A 20,160-nucleotide genomic window follows, 5' to 3' on the forward strand; every position below is an offset into this window, starting at 1 on the left:
TGTTCATAAGTTAAAGCATTAGTCAGGCTTAGGTGTGGCTGGATATGTTTGTTTTTCACTATTTTTTATTTAACATCTCTAAAACATATGTTTTTATACTGATAAACTCCAACAATTCAAAAATTCTGGAAGCTGTTCAAAAGTGCCAACTAACAGAAGTTCTGAATTTAAAAATGCTTTCATTTATAGAAATCATTGTCCGGAAGAAAGAAATGAGTTGCAGGTAATGTGATTATGGTAAATTCTGAGAGGTCAAGTTTTGGCAAATTTTAAAACTCTATCTGGCAAGAAAGGTGTCTTTCTGGAATAAATGAGATGAGTTGGTGCCAAGCGTCCGAGTGTTTTCTGCAAAAACCTGAATTCCTCTGACTTCTTGTCCAAGCTCTGTCGAACCAAGTCTCTCTGCGCGTTTTCAGAAACAAAGGATAGACCATGTTGCAAAACAACCTGACCCGGTTCCCGTAACTCCTTCGCCGCCTCCAACACCCGCTCCTGTCCCCGTGGCTGTCCCACTCCCTCCCAGCACACCAGCGCCGATACCCGTTCCTGTGCCCAAAGCGCCAGCAACCATCAGCCGCCAGAGCAGCACGTCGAGCGACAGCGGTGGTGGCAGCGTGGCGCGCGACAGCCAGAGGCACAAGCAACTTCCTGTGGATCGTAAGTTTGTCCAAGACACAAGAAAAAATATTTGTCCTGTTCCTGTGTGTTTTGCTTAATCTTTAAAATCATATGTTTCAGATAAATGTTTATGAAACATTTGGCTTTCAGCCTGAGTCTAAATTATGCAGTTTCTGTGTATAAAGTGTTCTGACCCTCTCTAATCATTGTGGTGAGTGAGGGCAAAAGGCTCCTACAAGTACTTGTCCCAGTTCCAAAACAGAAGTTCATCCTCTCCCTTCATGACTGTTTAGGATCTTTAATCAGTGATATCCAATGTGGCAAATGCCCATGCTGGTAGGCTAATGTACATTTTCCTCCTGGGCTCACTATTGCATTACCGTCTAAATCACTTTTAAAATAAATTTTTACACTTTCATCAATGGTTATCCTTCTTTTGAGGGCATTTACACCATTTTGAAATATGTATTCAAGGCCATAACAAGATTTACAGGTCTAGCTGATGCATAGGAACCATACTGTAAAAATAGTCTCTTAGGAGAATTATTTTATAATCAGATCTCCTTAACTTGATCAAAGCAACAGCAGGTGACAGGCCATTGAGCAAACTCCCATGTCCTCGCCTGAGGAGGACACAAGGACGCACTGCATAGCCCTCTGACTGGCAAAACATGACAATCTGTACCCAGCAGTGTGGAGGTCATGGGAAACATTGCTTACGGCAGTTTGTAAAAAGCATTATGAAACCTGACTGCTGAGGCTCCTACTCTGTATCAATTGAAAGGCAAGAGTTGGCTTAAAAGAACTTACTCTATAAATCAATAATTTTTGCCCTAAATGTTCTTTAAGTAGTGTAATTGCTTACCTTACAACTGGCTTAAACTCATAGGCCAGCATTTGCTATAGCTATTAAAGCAATAGCTATCAATATAAAATAATGAGCTTTTTGCAGTTCAAGAGTTGGCAGCTTTTCCCATCCCCAGCACCTCCGTCTTATCAAAACATCCCAGTTCCATTTGAGGTACGAAATGGGACCGAGCATATTCCTTTCTGCAGAAAGGCTTTCTTCCCCCTGCATGCCTTCTGGAATAAGCACACTTCGGGGTGCAAAATGCAGCCAGTTGAGGCTGTTTTCACATTGCCTGGTGTTAGACAAGCTCTCTCCTAAGCTCTGAATTCAGGTGGGCTGGGACCCTTTTGCACCGGGATCATTTTTGTTTCCTCAACTAACAAATTATTTGGCTGGAAATTATAAATGGAGAAAGCTTCCCAGGAGGAACATGCATCACTGCTGTTTCTTGTAAGAAACAGTAGGGCTGGCTTCTACCTTTGTCCTGTTTTAGGTGGTTTGTTACTTAAATGAAAGCAGAAACCCAAACAGTTTAAAAAGTTGTAGAAAGCAAGAATGAACTTCTTTTTTCCCCCAAAGAAATGATCATTTTAGTTCCATTTAAAATGGACATCGCGTGCTGTAGCAGATGTGTTCACCTAAACCCAAGACTGCCTTCTTTCCATCTGGTAGGGATAGAAAATTTGGGGACCAACCAAGATTCAGGTCAGGGTGTGCAGGGTTGCTGCAGACTAGCAGGTTGCAGCAGGTTGGCTGCGTCCCTCAGTTGCCGCTGGCATCCCAGGGCCCGTGTGGGGGCCCACGCACCTTCACCGCGAGCCGTCGCTGAAGAGTTAATGGTCTTTAGGTACCTCACAGTTATCACCAAATAGCTGCCCAAAGACCCACCTGAACCCTGCTGAGAGTATGAAACAGAGAAACTGCTTCAAGCTGAGCATGCATTTTACATATTTACGATAGCATGTCTAAAAAGAGTAAGAATCTCGTATCTAGCAGCTAAATGTTTATCTCCTGATATAGTCATGGTCTAGCTAAAACATAAGTCTTTTCAAATCTGTGTAAATAGAAGGGAGATAGCAATTTTCTTGCTCTCTTCCTGTTTGGGAAATTAACTGGTTCATGCTTTGATAACTGCCTAAAGGCTTTACTCGTGTATATTCCATCCTCAGACCTTCACATATCACTGAGCACGTGTTGTTTTGATATCTGATTCAGACTCTGAGGAAAAAAATACCAATAGTCTGAATGCCTCAAAAACATTTTATTAGAGATACTTTTCAACCTGGGACTATTTTGTAAAAGAGAAAATAGCTAAAACAAGTATTTTTCTTTTTTTCTGGTGGTGATTTACAAAAAAAAAAAAAAAAAGCCTATGCAAAGCTTGTTTTTTATTTATTTATTTTGGTCTAAGTGGCTAGAGATGTAGGTCCTTGTAGAGATTTTGGGAGAGTATAAAAGGAAACTAGAGAATTAAACATTTTTGCCATCTTATGTTTTTTTTCTTGTGAGGTTGTCATTTTCCTTTGTTGTCATCTGTGTAACTGGAGAAAAGAAATGACTTTTGACATCAGAGTCCATCAGAGAAATTGGTGTAGTTACTGCTTGTGTATCAAGTGAGAATATTAAATAAAGCTGACTAAAAATACCATCCTAAGGAAATCCTGAGACTTTTTGAGGTCACTTAAAGTTCTGTGTCAAAGTATTTTTATAGTAATACCAGAGTTATTGTGGGCAGAGTTTAACTGTGCTAAATTAATCTCTTTTCTGTGCCTGAAAAGATATTTACACCCTTTTGGATCCTGCCTGCTTTTGTGAAATTAATTATTGTTTTGTAATGGGAGGAGAGGGAGTATTTCCTGAGGAAAAAGGAAAATAAAAATAACATAAAAATTTCAATCAGACTTAGTGAATGAATCTTAAAAAAAAAAAAAGAAGAAGAAGAAGAAGAAGAAAAAAACATAGATTAAGGTTTACAGCAGGGTAAAAGAAACAACCTGGCTTTTCTTTGTTTTGAAGCCCCCTTGAGAATAACTGCTGTGGTGCATGTGTCCCCCCTCTCTCTGCAGGCAGGAAATCCCAGATGGAGGAGGTGCAGGACGAACTCATTCACCGGCTCACCATCGGCCGGAGCGCTGCCCAGAGGAAGTTCCACGTGCCACGACCAAACATCCCCGTAGTTAATATCACTTATGACTCGTCGCCTGAGGACGTCAAAGCGTGGTTGCAGTCCAAAGGATTCAACCCTGTGTAAGTTTGAGAGCAGATGTAAGAAAACTTACTAAAATGAGTCTCCTGTATTTGGATGCTGTCTGTCCACTTTTTGAAATCAAACAATTATATATATAATTCCATTATCTCTCTCTCTCTCTCTCTCTCTCTCTCTCTATATATATATATATATATATATATATATATATATATATATTCTTTAAATTTTATATAAAAGCCTCCATTAAAAGGTACTGGTTATGATGCATACTGAATTGCCTTCAAGAGTCCTGTTGCATGAAGTTTTGTCTTGATTTAGTGGCCCTACCTGAGGCAATGTGGGATAACAATGTTCTCTCACTTGGCCGGTGCATTTTTACTTACTCCTGGTCTCTTCTATCATTGTTGTGGCTCCCTAGGACCGTTAACAGCCTCGGCGTGCTGACGGGAGCACAGCTTTTCTCCCTCAATAAGGAGGAACTGAGGACTGTCTGCCCGGAAGGGTCTCGAGTCTACAGCCAAATTACGGTACAGAAATCTGCCCTAGAGGTAGGTATAACCCTTCTTGCTAATTTAATGCCTGCTTGCTGGTAGCTGTGAAATAAGTTTTGTTTGAATCACTGCTTTTGAACCCATAGAAATGAATAGGCCTTTCCGTGGAACAGTTTTTCTCTCGGTGCCCATCATGTCTATACCCCCAGTATTTGGTATTAAGCCGTTAAAGCAGCAATCCTAAAACACGGTGTGGTCTGCTCCTGCTTCTAAGGGAGTTCCATAAAGCTTTAGCAAAAGGGTCTGGTAGTACTTAAGTACTTAAGCTTACAACGTTGTGTCCCGTAATCAGGCTCGTGAGGTTGCAGGAAGCCAAAAAGGGCCTTTGGGGAGAAACTACAGGAGAGAGCGAAATGCCCTTTCTCTTGCTTTGTGCCCTGCCTGGTGCTTGGATGGAGAAGTAGTCCTGGTGCTTTTGGTAGCAATGCTACCACAATAGTTTTGCTCTATTTGTGTAGAGGAGGTCAGATTTCTTAGGCCTCTGAAAATGGTGGAGTGAGCGAGCTGTTGAATTTTGTGGTGTTTTGGGTTTAAAGCTGAGGCACTTTTATTGGCCTGCGTGGAGACATGCTTCCTGCTGTGACACGATGACGTGGCTGGGATCTGGGATCTTTTAGCCATGGCTAAAAGTAGTGTGTTCCCATATTCACTGGTCTGAAGCAGTTTACTTTAACTACAATATTATTGCTCTTTAAACACCTTAAACTTGTATGCAGAGTTGTTGTAGGGAAAATATTTACCAATTTTAAATGAGGAAAATTGCAGTTAAACTGACTTTTTTTTTTTAACTTGATGCAGCAAGTGCAGAAACGAACCTAGGTATTGTCTACAGATGAGACTAGCCCAAACAAGAAGCTATAGTCTTCACATTCTGCTTTAAAAAAAACCTTGAAAAAATATAAAAATCTCTCTCTCCCCCCACAAAGCTGGGACTATCTTGCTTAAATGTTTTTAAGCTTCTACTGCCAGGCATATTTTTAAAGAGGAGCTTAGAATGACGTGTATTTTACAATATTTCTGATCAGTGTGGATCAGAGAGCATTTCTTTCTATCCCTACTTAAAACTTGTATTATTCCTTTCTTCAAGCCCCATTGAAAGGAGGAAGTGAAAGGAGGGGAGAAATGTTTTATTCTTAGGACTATATGCCATTATAGAATGGTCCAGTGCAATTCATCATTTTCTAGTGAAGATAAATGTGCGTTCTTCAAATTTTCTAAAATGTCAATGCTCTCATTTAAGTTCCATTAAAAAAAGACCTCTGCCTACTGAGATGCAAGTGTGAAAAAGAAAAAGAGCATTAAAATAGCTTAAACACACGTTTACTTCCATATCATTATTAAGTAGTATGTGTTCTATGGTTTAGAACTTTAAAGTATTTAATTTTTTTCTCTTTCTTAAATAGAATATTTTTTTTACCAGAGTGTTTCAGGATGTGATTAAAAGAACTGTGATCTTTATACCTCTGGAATGCTGACTTAGTGAAGGAGGTCAAGGAAATGAAAATTTTAACACTGCACTGAGAAGAACATTTCCTTTTAAGAGTTCTCTGTCCTGCCAAAGGACCCAGTGTCTCATAGGGTGTTAAATTAACTCTGTGGTTGTTCTGTGCATATATGTGGGTCCCTGCTTACATATCTAAGAAAGCACTCTTGATCTTCATGGTGAAAGTTGGTTTGAAAACCAGAAATGCACCAGATTTGCAGAAGTCTGTCCTTTTTCCCCTCTGTGCTTGCCTCAGGTAGGTCTCCACTCTGCAGGAAACTGAGCAGTCAAAACTTGTGTAATAAATGCTCTGCCAGTGTTAATAAACAGGTACTGAGAGTTTAACAAGAAGGTCACTGGATTTTGTTAGTGAAATGGTAACTGGAATATTTTTTTCTGCTTCGATTATCTGAGTTTTAACTGATTAAATTTAAAATGTGAACAGTTCCCGATTGCATTAGCCCCCAGTCTGCTGCGTTACCATGAACATGAAGAAGCACCTTCCTTTCTGTGTACGTAGTATTTCGAGTCACAGGGTTTTAGAATGAGTGTCCTTATTCAAGAGTATCTAAAAGAGTGAGTACAGTTCACTGATAACAGTGATTTATTTACATGTTACCTAGCAAACATGAGCTTGCTTGTTCCAAATAAGGAGGCATTTTTACTGCTCAGACTAGAAACATTTCCAACAGAAGCTTTTATACACACTCGTACTTGTTGTATCAGCGTCAGGCCTATTGTACAATCGAACATAATTGAATACTTTTATATATAAAAAAGTTTTGGGATTTGCCCACAGTAGTTGTTGTATATGATTAATAGGTGACAAAGTTTCATGAAGTTCTGTAGTCCTGGCATCCTTTATGTAATACTTGTGGTGCCATATTTCAGTAAATGACTCAGGCGTTAAAGTAAAATAGCAACAATGGTCAGAGATAGAATAAACCCCTTTGCTATCTAATATTACAGAACTCCTTGCCTGGTCTTTATTTGCTGTTTCTATTCAGGATTTTCCACAGTATTTCTTGACTCATTTCACTTTTGCAAGCCAGTGAAGGCCCTACCTATCTCTGATTTGGCACTGTATTCCCAAATACTGACAAACCAGATCTTCATCGTCTTTTATGCAGCTGCTTTTTTTTTTTTCCTACCTCAGACAGCTGGAATTCAGTAATTTTACCTTTTTAAGGAAAAAATGAGTACGTTACAGTAATTTCAATTGTTTTGCTTTATTTTAATGGCAACTCCATTCAACCTTGAATCAAACCAGAATATAAAACATCAGAGGAAGCAAAACTCCTAATGGCCACTGTATAAACACAACCTAGTAACACACTGTAAATACAGGAAGGTGTTTGGGATTTGCAGCTCTCTGGGCCTGGCCAAGCAAAAAGATAACTGAGGAAAATAGTGTCAAAGAGAGCAAAGAGCTGGGCATAGCTGGGGCCAAACACCGCTTCTTCTGTCAGAGGAAATGGTGGTGGTGCGCAGCAGTGTCTCAGGAGGAGGCAAGATGCACATACTTGGTACCAATCAGAGTATCCCCCCATGGAACTGTTTTCTGAGATTTTCTGAGAGTTGAAGTTCACCTTGTATGCTGAGTGCAGTGCATTAGAGCAACTTGGCCTATATAGATTTTTTTTTTCCTCATTGCAAAGTGAAATTAATAAAAATCTCCATGATTGTGAGTTTTGTGTACCCATGTCCTCAACTTTTGCTGGTCATTTCAAGCTCTGGTGTTGGAAAGTACTACAGAGGTGCAAGTGTAGAGATGCAATATTCTGAATAACTTCTTCATCTCCAGGATGGAGCACTTCAGGTCCACGTTCCTCTCATCTTCCTGCTCCATCAGTGGGAAGCATGAGCATACATCCGTCTAAGGCTGAGAATGGTTCTTATCTCATATATGCATCCAATTGCCTGGAAGGATAGCTTATTCTCTTTGACATCTAAGTGAATGTAAGGACACAGGTGCAGAAGTGGCCATAATGGGCCATGGCTATATTTAGAGCTCTTGTGTGACTCTAGGTATCAACTGTGCGATTGTGTCAGCGCTGGCTTCCTCCTGCACCTGCAGCTATGGGTTACTGATACCTCATCATCTGGAAAGAGATAAAGTTTGGTAAATAAATAAGTCCAAAGTCTAGCAGTCTGTTCCAAAAATGTTATTCCCAAGAACAGCCCTAGGCTACTTGGCTACCCTGCACCGTCTCTGAGTAGGATGTGTCTGTTGTGCTGTGCTGCATGATGTATTGCAGTTGGTTTAGTTGACCTGCACTTCAAACTCATCAGTCATGTTGTTATTGATATTAGCAGAAAGGTAAATTGTTTCAGCCTCAGCTGCTCAGTCCTTTGCAGGAAAATATTTCTACATGACCTCTGATAAAGCAAGTTGTTGGGTATCTAGTAATGTTTCTTATGTATGACTTCAGTAATCGGGTGACTGCTGCTCTTGCTCTGTATCTGAAACCAAATGGGCAAGGACAAGATGAATTAAGACAAATAAAAGCACTCTCTTGCCTTCAGTGAGTCACTCATATCCTGCTCAGTCGTATTCATAATCAACCTCGCTTAGCCTTTCCACTCGGGGAGGAGGAGAGAGAGCAGTAGTAATTTACTTAGGACAATCATCCTATCTTCTTTCCCTGTAAATCTCCAATGTGTCTGCCAGGCAGTGGCATCAGATAATGTGTTGTAATGGATATAATAGGATAAATCTAAATTAAATTTTATGTAATGAGATAAATTTTAAGAATTAAGAATCATTTGAGGCATTCTCTCTATAACTGACCTGAAGTTTGTTTTGCAAATTTCAAAAATAGTTGCTGCTGCTTTATTCAAAGGATACTAAAGTAGATAGTTTTGAAGCTTGTAAAGTTATGTCCCAGCCAAATAACAAGACAGTGGCTATGGATCTTGGTTTATAATCTTCTTGTCTCATTCAAAGGCATGCATGCTTTGGCAAGATCTGCTCTAGTGGGTGGGTATGTGTCCTGGCCTTCGTTTAGGCTGCCAGAGCACTCTGTTTGCAGCTAGCTCAGCAGACCTTTACTATAGCTTTTCATCCTAAAATGTAAAATAAAACTTTATTGTTACAATACTGTTTCTCAGGCAACACCATTGGGTCAGTGCTAAAATGATTCAATTCATATTGCTGTGTTCTAAGTTTGAAATCCCTGTGTCTGGGCAGCCAATGCATGACGACATCTTCTGTAATGCAGAATACCAATGTTAGGTGTCTGAATCCTTACCTAGGCCTTGGCTCTGCAGACCCTCAAGCAGACATTAAATTTGTGTCTCTGTAAATCTGAAACCACCAAGGCTTTATGTGCTTCAACTTCTAACTACAATTGCCCTGATTTTAAAGTATTCAAGGGTGGAATCCTAACAAACTTGGTGGATTTTAACCCTGTATTTACTGAGGCAACATTTCACTCCATAAAAATCCAGCATTTCTAGGGACGTGTGCAAGAAGTAAAGATCCTCAGTAGTGTTAAAAGCCAAGATGACATTTTTAATAGTCTGCAGACTCTTTTCTGGTCAGTGGTCAAAAATAGTGTAAACCTTTCCTATTCCAAATGTTATTTAACATGTTGTTGTTAATGCATTTTCAGTTGTGGTGCCTCAAAGTGATTAAACTTGTTCAAGCATCTCTTTTAATAAAATGTTGTTAGAGAATCTTCATCTTGTGTCACAACCACAAGATAACTCCTGTTCTGTTTTATTCATTTATAGGCTAACAGTGGTAGTTCAGAACTGCAAGAAATTATGCGAAGACGACAAGAAAAAATCAGTGCAGCTGCCACAGATTCAGGAGTGGAGTCCTTTGATGAAGCAAGCAGCCACTAAATGTCTTTCCTCTTTTCTTTAGGTCCATTGTTCCTAACATTATACCATCATGCTTTGCTTTAGGAAGCAGTGAAGGAGTCTTATTACCTTGTAAACATGACTAATCACTATAAAGAAAATTTACAGTTAGTTTTCACAGAAACAGGTGTTGTTGACTTCTCATGATTCAAAATGAGTAGATGAGAAATGCAGTGAAAGTTTCTGACAGCTGAAAATATTGGCACTTGAATCGCTTACACCTAAAGAAAAGTCTTGGCTTTATGGAAGTAACCATTCCATGATAGATAAACTGAAACATGTCTTTGTTTTGGATTCATCCTAGTGAAGCTGAGCCAGCAATAAAAAGCATTTGAACTCTTCAGTAATGATAAGATTTTGAATTCCATCTCCTGCTGTAGTTTGCAATTCTGTCTTTTTGGCTCAGGCTTTGTTATCTTGCGTTCATCTACAGGATGTTTAGTTAAGTCGTCGGTGCCAGCAATCAAAGAGGAAAAGTTTAGGGAATGAACAGCAGCCCCAGTGTAGACTGAATCTTTCTTGCACCGCTCTTGACATATTTTATTACTAATGATGCTGTTTATGGCAAAATAATACTCTATACTTTTATTTTATCAATGCTTCACTCATGATGAACCATAATATTACACAGCAAGGAATAAATAGAAAATAGTAACACAAGTCAGCTGAAAGAGGTGATCAGATATGCTGTAGGTAGCCATGAAAGAATTTGCAGTACTTTTTTTTTTTTTAATCTATAGACTTGCATTTTTTGTTTGTAACTTAACCTGTCAAAAGAACAGTGTATAATCTAGACTTCTTCCTGTGTTGATCCCACATGTCAATTTTTCTGTATGTAAAAAGTTATTATTGTTCCTTACAGACTTAATGTTTTGAAAAAGTGGATTCCTGGAAGCAAAAGGGGGAGAAAAGGAACATCCCTTCCAGCAGATATTATCTTTGAAGATACAGTGATTTTTTTTGTCACAAAAATGTTTGTTGTTTCACACGGTCTTGTGATTTTATATATAATATATGTATTATATATAATATATAATATCACTTAATTTAGACATTTAATCATCTAGTTTGATTAAGTTTCATAGTGCCTTTTTCACATGAATCAGCTTAAAGTCTGCAATAAACAGTATTTCATGTCTGTTAAATTGTTGTATCTTTGTGACTACAAAGATGGTATTGAAATAAGAAAGTGTTCTTGATTTTTGCCATTAGTTTGCTCTTCCTCTGCGTACAAGGGAAAAAAAATCATATTCATTTTTCATAAAAGAAAAATTCCAATCTTAATAAAGGTGTTTAGTGCCATTCATTGTAAATGTCCTTACAAATACTGCTGTGTGTTGGTTATGTGTCTATATATATATATATACATATGTATATTTTTACATTTAATATATCTTCTTTATGCCTGTTAAAAGTACATAGGTACTACATCTGTCATTTAAATGTAGTCTTTCCAGAATTGGATCAGGAAGCGAAGAACCCCCAAACTGAAGTCTGCAAGCACCATAGCAATGACCAAGAAATGGATTTTTGTCTTACCCAGTTGAAGAAACAATTATTCTTGATTGCCTTCTCCCTATATGAAACATTTTAACCAGAACATCTTTATGATAACTGCATCTGGTCAACCTATATACATAGCTTTATGGGATAAAATTGTCAATCTCCCCGGGTGTCCTATCATCAAAGGTCAAGTCCAGTCCTCCAAAGACTTGAACTATTCTGTGATTCAAATTTAAAATTTTCTCTTCCTCATCCTCTTTAATAAGTGTCTGTACTTAGCCCCAAAAGTGTTCGCTGTACAGCAAGGTGCCCTATGCTTGGTGATGAATGACTAACAAAATAAAGCAAGATCTGAAGCTGTTTCTACACAGATGCTACTTTACTTGTAAATACAGGAGGAGTAAACCTCTTAAAAGGTCTTTGAGACTAACATTTAAAAATTTTTAATCCACATTTTCAGGTGGAAAGTGTGTCTGATACCGGAAAAGGCGTTGTGGTGGTTACTTGCACCTCTGTTCCCTTGATAATGGTCAAAATAAACCCTATTTTCATATTCTCTGCAGGTTTATCCTGGCATTCAACATACATTTGCTTTTGCCCAGAAGGAGGAATTGGCTCTGAGACTCTTTCTGTTTGCTGCTCTTGCCAGAAGCACCATATTTTGTCCCTGAGAGGGAAGAGGCAGCTTCACAACTTGTTTTGAAGCTGCGCTCCTCTATTACTGTTAACTGGTGTGGGAAGAACCAGACAAGTTTGAATGGGGTCAGCATGGTCAGAGGCATCTTTGGAGATACCTGGGAGGGAAATAGGCCATCCCTTCCATGTACTTTAATGATAAGCAGAATAACCGGTCTATTTTTGTTGTTTTTTGTGGGTTTTTTTTTTTAACTAGTAATGACTTATTATTGCAGTGTAGCCAGAAGTTGCACTTTACCCTTTAACTGTGCTAAATTAGACAGCATGATTTCTGTGTAACAGTCTGTGAAATCTAAGTGTTATTAAGGCACTCATTTTCCCTTTTGTGTACAAATTACCTTGGTGATTTAAGGCACACTGGAGAGCTTCTTCCCTCCACCTGAAAAGTCTTTGAGTTTTCAGCTTGCTGGCAATTACCAGAAATCAAAAGGAAATTTAATTTTGGGTTAACTAAGTGAAAATAAAATGTTTTTGTTTTTCAGTGTCTTAGATGAAAACAACAATGGTCAAATGCAATATTTCATTCAAAATATTTTCTTTAGGATTTGAGCAGAGAGAGGTTTTTGGGGTTTTTTTACACTAATATTTTAGGAAAATGCAATACATGAGGAGTGTCTTTGAAAAAGAAGCAAAACAGTTATTGAAATGTCAATAAAAGTGCCTTTTCAAATGTGGGAAAAAAGGTGGTGTTTGATAACATAATAACTACTTTACTATTTTGCTGTCATTGAGTCTGCATTTTTAGCTGGGGGTGGAGGCAAGTCTTAGCAGCATATGTTCACTCAGCAGTTTTGGGCTTTCTAAGCACATATATTTTAACATTAGCGTGTCACTTCTTTCCACTCCTTTAGTCTGCTGCTTCCCTAGGGACATTAGGGGGAAAGAAAACCACTATGAAACGTCATGCTTAGTTCATAAAAAACATGTCTAGCCTACATTTCCAGTATTGATGCATGGAAAAGGTTAGATACCATCTATCAAGTCAAATGTTAAACAGTGCTTGGCTCAGACAAACTGTGATTTGTGAGATTTTTTTAATGTACTTTTATTGCTCCAAAATCATTATTGCTTTATTGTGTTATATAAAACACAATAGGTGCTACTTTGGGCCCAGAAAATAAGTGCAGAGCAGCACAGTATTCTTGTGTGCAGGCATCAATGGTTGATTTGGAAGCATCTGAAAAGATGTGATATTCTGAAATGTGTTGAGCTGCCAGTGACTCTTAAGCATATTCATCGGTGTTTGTGAAACTATTACACTGTCCTTAGAAATGCTTTGCTGGACAGTAACTTTAGTACTTCACTAATTTAGCTAAGGGAACAAATAGAAACCCAATAAAAACTAATATGATGTGGATTAAGCATTTCTTTTTTTCTCGTTGTTGTTGTTGTTGTTGTTGTTGAGAGTGAAGGCATTTTGACTTTGCAGTTTTCAGGATGTGCAGAAGCAAGAGGCAGTCTGTATACCTGCACCTATGTTCAAGCAAGTGTCTCCACTAATTTTTCTGGGCTGCTTCTCAAGAATAAGGGGAATGTGACTGTTAACAGAGACCCATGCTTCTGGCCAACTTACCATTTTATAGCAGCCTCATTTTTCCAGGATATTTTCCTCATCTGTGAAGTTGGTGTAATGTTAAAAACAAGAAACAAGCAGACTGGTCTGAGGATTGAGCCTGAAGCATCAAGACAGTATCTGAGACACCACGTTTCTGTGCTCGGCCTCCCACCACTGTCGAAACAGTGGAGTTATCTATGTGGGATGCATCCATGAGGAAATTTGTAAGTGTGCATTGTTACTGCACAAACAGGTTGAATCTTTATTGCTATTATGTTGCATTGCAGCTAATGCATGCCTGCTTGCCTGCGTGCCTTTGGCTCTTCAGTGTCTGTCTTCAGCTTCTCTGTAGTTACATGTTTGGGTAAAGGTTGCAACTTTGGCCTTCTACTACACTAGTATTCTGATCAAAACTAGTAGTGGGATATTAATGTTTGTGCTTCTACTTCTTGATAACATTTGTAAATTAAGAAAGGAGGAGATCAAAGAAAACAGAGAGACTTCCTAGACCCTTCCCACTTGCCACTGATGTCTGTCACCATGAAAGCTCAAAACCCGCTGATCCCATCCATTTCAACAGCGCTAACAATGTTATCTTCTCACAAGAAGTGGCCAAAAGCAACAGGTTTTGCCTGGCTGTGTGAAACCTGTGTTTTCATACGAGCCCTTTAAACAGTTAGATGCGGGCAGAGGGTGGTGTGAGTATGTGGTTGACGAACTTAATGGGGAGGGAAGGGCCATTCTGATGCACAGGATTGTGTGCTGAATATTTGACAAGGGGTGACTTTGCACTGAAAAAGGGAGCACAGAAAAAGCTGTAAAAATGAAATAAAGCACAATTACTTCTTTTCAAACTGTTCTTAATCCTTGTGGGGGGATGCAAGAAAATAGGTCTGAAATGCCAGTTGTGCCGGGGTCACTGCACAGGGCACGTTAGAAGAGACAACACTTTTACATACAGATCTGACAACTTCACTCTTCTAAGACGTGTCCTTAAGTTTACCTGTTTGTTCCTCCTCTGTAAACACGCACAGTGTCAGGCAATAATGAGAAAAACCTTCTCTAGTTTAGATAAATGGTCCCTCAGTGCGCAGAGCTGCTTTTACACACAGCTGGCTCTGTAGGTGCTGTAAGCGCAGCACCTCAATATAGAGCGCCTGTGGTATCAGCACAGCAGTAGGAATGAAACTCATCCTTCAAACAATTCATTACAGAAACTGAAAGCTGAGGCAGCTTTACAGATTTGCGATGACTTGAGAGGTCTGCTTTGATGGATCCTAGAAAGCATATCAACATGCAGCATGAATCCAAAGTGCAGGGTTTTTTGGATTGGCTTTCAATATATGTAACAAAGTAAAACTGAAGGTATGACATGCCAGTTCATGCTAAAAGGGTCTGCATGATACTGCTGAAGCACCGTGTCTCCCAGAATCTTTTATTGCTTTAGATACATCTTTAAAGCCCTCTAGGAAAGATTTCCATTGCCACCTCAACACACAGTTATGCAGTTTCACATATGCGGGAGGAAAAGAATTTTTTTGAATTTTTTCATTATTACTAATTTTGTGATGAAGTAACTATTAAAGGAAAAACCTGCTGTTAACCTACTAGTTGAATAATTTTTTGTCCTGTATTCAAAAGCTGCCTAGTATGTTCAGGCTATCAAGGCAGTATCATTTGCAACAGTACCATTTTAGCATCTTTGCAGTAATCTAGTAGCATGTCACGACCAGGCAATGATTTGTTACAGCCAGCTCACACTGTGATGTTTTGCGTGCGTATGAATGTTTTACAAGTAACCTGGTTACTCTGTTCTATGCTAGCAATGGGCAATGGACAGCAGTTGGAGGAGGCAGTGGACGAGAAATCAAGAAATTTTGTTTTTTTCTGCTAGAAGTTCTCTAGAGGGGGTGGACACCTTTTCTCAGTAAACATATAACAACACTCTGAAATACAAACAAAAAAAGGACAAACACAAGGGCTGAACGGTCAACTGTACTTATGCACTTCTGGCTTCTGTTCAAATTAGACCAGGCAAACCTTTCTCATTTCTACTGCAATGGCAAGCACTCCAGCCTGGGCACACAGGTGAAATAGCGGCAAACCATGTGCTATTGAGGCCTTTCTTGTTAGTAATCTACCCACTAAAGACAGGGCTATCTGCCCATTTGTATCAGCTCTATGAATCTTATTTAGAGGAATGGTAGCTATGCTTTAAGTCTAGGCAAAGTGGAAGTAATATTAGATTTATGGAAAGTGTGAGGAGTGGGTGAAGCCAGGAGATGAGAGCTTGGCCGGTGGTATGCACTGAGCAGGAGTTGGGGGGAAAATTCATATCATACCTGCTTAAGAAGAGGTAGAGTCTTGGTTTTTTAATACCGTCACAAGGACCTGTTTTGGGTTTTTTTGGCAGGGGGCAGGGGGGCAAGGCTAGGCTGAACCTACGCAGTTTTGCATAGCATACAGGGAACAGTTTAAAGGAGGTTTTTTTCATTGTAACTGATTCTGTGATGAAGTAGCTATTAAATATGCACCTGATGGTGGAATAATTTTTTGAAAAAAAGATATTGAACACCATCTGAAGGAGGTGATCGGGCTCCATGGAAGTAGCTGAGCTGCTGAGCTCTGCCCTGGCAGCTGGCCAGCTGACAGCAGGCCCCGGGAGTGGACGGAGAGCATGCGCGGGGGGGCATTGCTGCTGGGCTGACAGTGACAGCTTCACAGGTAAGCAATCCAGTGTGTTTACTTTCAGTTCAAGTTTGCTTTGTTTACATTGAGTACCATTGCCGCTAACTTCCAAGGAGGTGACACAAAGCAACAGGTTACAAAATGCCATCAACATCCATTCTGATAGCATCCAGGTCACAATACACAATGATGTACCAGAATTATACAAAGACCAAAAAATATATATATAGCTAGTTATTCTGACTAGAACGGAAACCGACAGCAAAAAAGGAAAGAGCCCCCTGCCCTGACCCCAAAGTCCCTGCAGGAATCCAGACCGACGCTTTGGCAGCCTTGTAGCAATAAAGCGATAACCCTCCCTTCACATGCCAAAAACCTGGTCTCCAGAACATCAAGAATTCCTGGCTTGCAGAAATAGTTGCAACCGTTAAAGCACATATTTTTGTTTCCCCAACCTGAATCAGCTTCACATTTTTTTACACAGGGTTAATACATATTAAAAATAATAACCATTGAGGGGTATAGGCACCATAGACTGCTCAGACAGTTAAATGCTATAGTAATGGAGTCAAAGATATTTCAGCTTCAGACTCATCTGCACTTTGATTAGCTTTATCTAAAAAAAATTAACCTGATCAATGGCATTACTGAAAAAGCTGGAGAAAAGAACCATCCCACTGCTTAAATAGTAGTAGCACAGTCCAGAACCAAAACAACCGCATTTCTCAACATAGGCTGCCCACTCTAGCTTTAGGCTTCATGGTTTGGATTTCTGACCATTAATCAGTTCCTGGGGTCCTGCATTTTCCCCCACTCCCCCAAGTACAGAATGTCAGTGCTGCAGGAAACAGTAAAAATCAGTGTATCTAGCACCCTCCCCCCCATTTTCTCTTCACAATCTCCAGATTTCTTCATGTATATTCATGCCTCGCTATTCACTAATGAGGTATTATTAGATACTAACAATGCCTGCTCTCCTATGGACTTCTTTAGCACAGACTGGTGACACAGGAAGAAAGCTCTTCAAAGCTCTTCATTCAGCCATTAAAAAAATATTGCACTTGCTTTAACCTTAAGCCCAACCTGCACAGAAAAAAAGATCAACCAAAAGTACCAGACAAAAAAAAAAAAAAAAAAAAACACACTCTGGAGCAATCTATTTTATGCATGTAGTATAGTGTCTTTTCCTTCATGTTATTTAGTCGAATTTGGTCCAGTAGTTAAAAAAAATGTTCAGAAATTAAACAGTTCAAAAGACACCGCAGGCTCTTTAAGGCTTTGTCTCCCCAGTGCTTCTAAAAGTTAAAGTTTCTTTCTTTCATTGTCCGCGTACTGCAAAGCAGTGGTCTCTCATGGCAGAACAAGTGGCAGTTCAAACCATCAAAAGAAAAAAATTTCAGAAGCAAGGGAAGATGGGTGTGCTTCATGGTCTCACCTGGAACAGAACAAACAGCATGGAGATGATAAATAAGGAAATAAACAAAGTCTTTAGCATTTATTTTTACCAGACATGCACACAGGATGGGACTACAGCCCATCAGTGCAATCAGGCTCTGGGATTCGGGTTAGACAGTAAACTACCTAGACGTCGGGAAAACTGAGGCATGTGCAAAGTTGTGGGTCATTTTCTGGGCAGGGAAATGAAGTCCACAGAGGCTAGCAAAGGTGCATAACACCATATTAACAGCGCAGGGGCAGCTGCACGTACCCAGAGCCTGGCTCTCTACAAGCTATCTGAGAAGCCAGTTGGCCTTAGAAGTGTGCTGGTGCCTGCTTCACCCCACAGTCAATGTTAGGCTTGTGGCTTGTTACTGCCACCTAACGAACTAAAGCTTATCGCTCAAGCAGCAGTAACTGGCTGCTTGTGCACGCACAGTTTATCCTCGCTGGGTAAGGAAAAGTGTTTGCTTACATGAGCTAGACAGGAGACTGCAACCCGCTTTCCTGGTGGTTTAGAGCAGTGTGTTTGACTTTGCAGTTGGGGACTGGGCCAGGCTAGTTGCATGTGCACGTGTCAGTCACTGAAGCTCAGCAGTTAAGCACTTTTTTTTTTTTTTTTTAATTGCTAACACTAATACCAATTTGAGACCTAGCCTGTTCCCTGGTTTTAGCCTAAAAAATTATATATATATATATATATATTTATTCCCTAGTGTTTTATGTCAGAGCTTTTTGGTTGCTATCTGGCTCTTCAGCAGGCTCTCTTGACATGAAAGCAGTGTTGGGAGCCCCTCCTAGAAATCTCTGTTGGCCTTGCTAACTTGGCAGTTGGCAGGCAACTTGACAATGACTGAACATATCAAGCCCTCTTCCCGATCCCTTTAAACTCTGCAAAGTGCATTAGAACAATTGATAGGAATTGTTGATGGCTTCTTTCAGGATTCTTTTTTTCTCTGAACAATTAGTGAGCTAATAAAGTTACCACAGGATGTATGATGGATTATTTAATGCAAGAAGCTAAAGGGATTTATATATATATTTATATATATATTTATATATACACACACACACACACAAAATCTCAATCCCGCTCGCTTGTGCGCGCTCTCTCTCTCTCTCTCTCTCTCTCCCCCCCCCCCCCCCCCCCCCCCGTGAAAATGACCTCAGAGGGGAATGAGGTACAGAAAAAGCTCCAAACCCCAAGCAGAGCTCCTGGAGCATGAGGAACAAACATCAGTTACATTGTTTGCTACCTTGCTACAAAGCAGCCAAGCTGATAAACTGTAAGGACTATGCAAGGACAGGTTTGCTTGACTTACCGCCTGTCATTCTGAACTAGGACTTGCTGACGTTCTCATATATGACATCGCTGATACAGAATTGCTGCTTCTTCTTTTGCCACATCAATTGCACACAATGGTGAATAAAAATGTATTGTTCCTGGAAGAAAGGACCACACAAAAGGGGTTTTTGCACCTCAGAAAGCATGACAAAAATCCAAACAGTGAAACAGTTTGCTAGTTCATAGTAACGGTCTGCATAATTTCTCTGTACTTCTCTCCTCAGCCCCCTGCAACACATAGTGAAATGTCTACTCCCAAAGTAATAGCACTTAATTATTACAGAGAGCTGTGGAACCATTAAATTCACCTGAACTAGCCTGGCATTGTAATAAGTTATTAATAACCTGAATGATGATGAGTGATGAATCAACACTGCAGTTGCAGTGTAGGCTGAATTGATACCATCTGACTGGAAGTTGAAGCTAGACTACTTGAGATTAGCATGAAGAGTATTACCAATAATTATGACTAACCAACAAAACAGTCTCTCTATTCATAGCTTCTCCTGTTAGTGGCAAATTTAAATTCATAACTAGATATACTCTTAAATCACAACTATGCAGCGAGAAAAGTGCTGTATCCATATTTATAAGTTGACTTGCTAGTAACCTTGCTTGCATTTAGAAACAATAGTTGTTATCATCATTCATATTGTAATGGAAGCCCCAAGTGCTGGCGGCTTCTGCGCCTGAGTGTCACTGCCACCTAATGACCCCTGTGGCATGGCTGTGCAGGGGAGAAAAAGAGGAATGAGTCTGCATTTGTGGGTTTGCATATTTATTTGGCAGAGAAAAGAGGCTGATGTGATGAAATGCTGCCACGGCAGTGGGGAGACCCCAGCTGGCCAAGGGCAGGGGTGGGAGAGCTACAGTGGCCTTGCTGCAGCTGTAGGATGACCATGTCCCGGGCAGCTGGACCAGAGACCACCAAACACTGGCCCCTGACACCAGTCCCAGGCGGGCAAGGAGTGTGCACATCTTAAAAATGAACCTCAGCACCTCTAGAGTGGTAATGCAGTTGTAGCTGAAATAACCCAGGCCATGGGTATTTGTTTCTCTTATGTTCACATAAGGATCTGCCTTTGGATTAAGTTAGTAAACTGGGAAGAAAAGTGGTAGAGTGATGGCGTCTGAGAAAGGCCTTTTTCATTCACAGGCGCTAATAAGTGTTGCTGCAGATTTTCCTTCTCCTGTCCCATGCGTGCTACTTTGGTCTGGATTAAGTAATCCTTGGCAACAGATTATCTGCCAGACCCAGCCGGCAGACAGTGATGGTGGCACTTGCAGCTGTATGGTGATTACTACTTCTGTGTCTAACCAGCTACCAGTATAATGGGCGTGAAACCATTCAGTCGTTA

The 20,160-nt window shown here is 40.0% G+C and overlaps 2 protein-coding genes across 16 annotated transcripts in view; one reads left to right on the plus strand and one right to left on the minus strand.

Annotated features, from left to right (window-relative positions):
* Positions 1–11,449, plus strand: part of EPS8 (EGFR pathway substrate 8, signaling adaptor) — a 140,849-nt gene extending 129,400 nt beyond the window's left edge. For all 10 annotated transcript variants that reach the window (XM_067306577.1, XM_067306561.1, XM_067306569.1 and 7 more), the window contains 4 exons: positions 417–657; positions 3,535–3,715; positions 4,096–4,225; positions 9,447–11,449. In XM_067306577.1, coding sequence (XP_067162678.1) covers positions 417–657; positions 3,535–3,715; positions 4,096–4,225; positions 9,447–9,560 — 666 coding nt within the window. In that variant the 3' untranslated portion in view covers positions 9,561–11,449. The remainder of the gene's footprint in view (positions 1–416; positions 658–3,534; positions 3,716–4,095; positions 4,226–9,446) is intronic.
* A 4,608-nt stretch (positions 11,450–16,057) lies between these two features.
* Positions 16,058–20,160, minus strand: part of PTPRO (protein tyrosine phosphatase receptor type O) — a 155,636-nt gene continuing 151,533 nt past the window's right edge. For all 6 annotated transcript variants that reach the window (XM_067306660.1, XM_067306669.1, XM_067306640.1 and 3 more), the window contains 2 exons: positions 18,780–18,900; positions 16,058–17,455 (listed from right to left, as the gene is read on the minus strand). In XM_067306660.1, the coding sequence (XP_067162761.1) occupies positions 18,796–18,900 (105 nt within the window). In that variant the 3' untranslated portion in view covers positions 16,058–17,455; positions 18,780–18,795. The remainder of the gene's footprint in view (positions 17,456–18,779; positions 18,901–20,160) is intronic.

Source organism: Apteryx mantelli, chromosome 1 (genome assembly GCF_036417845.1).
Source record: "Apteryx mantelli isolate bAptMan1 chromosome 1, bAptMan1.hap1, whole genome shotgun sequence".
NCBI lineage: Eukaryota > Metazoa > Chordata > Aves > Apterygiformes > Apterygidae > Apteryx > Apteryx mantelli.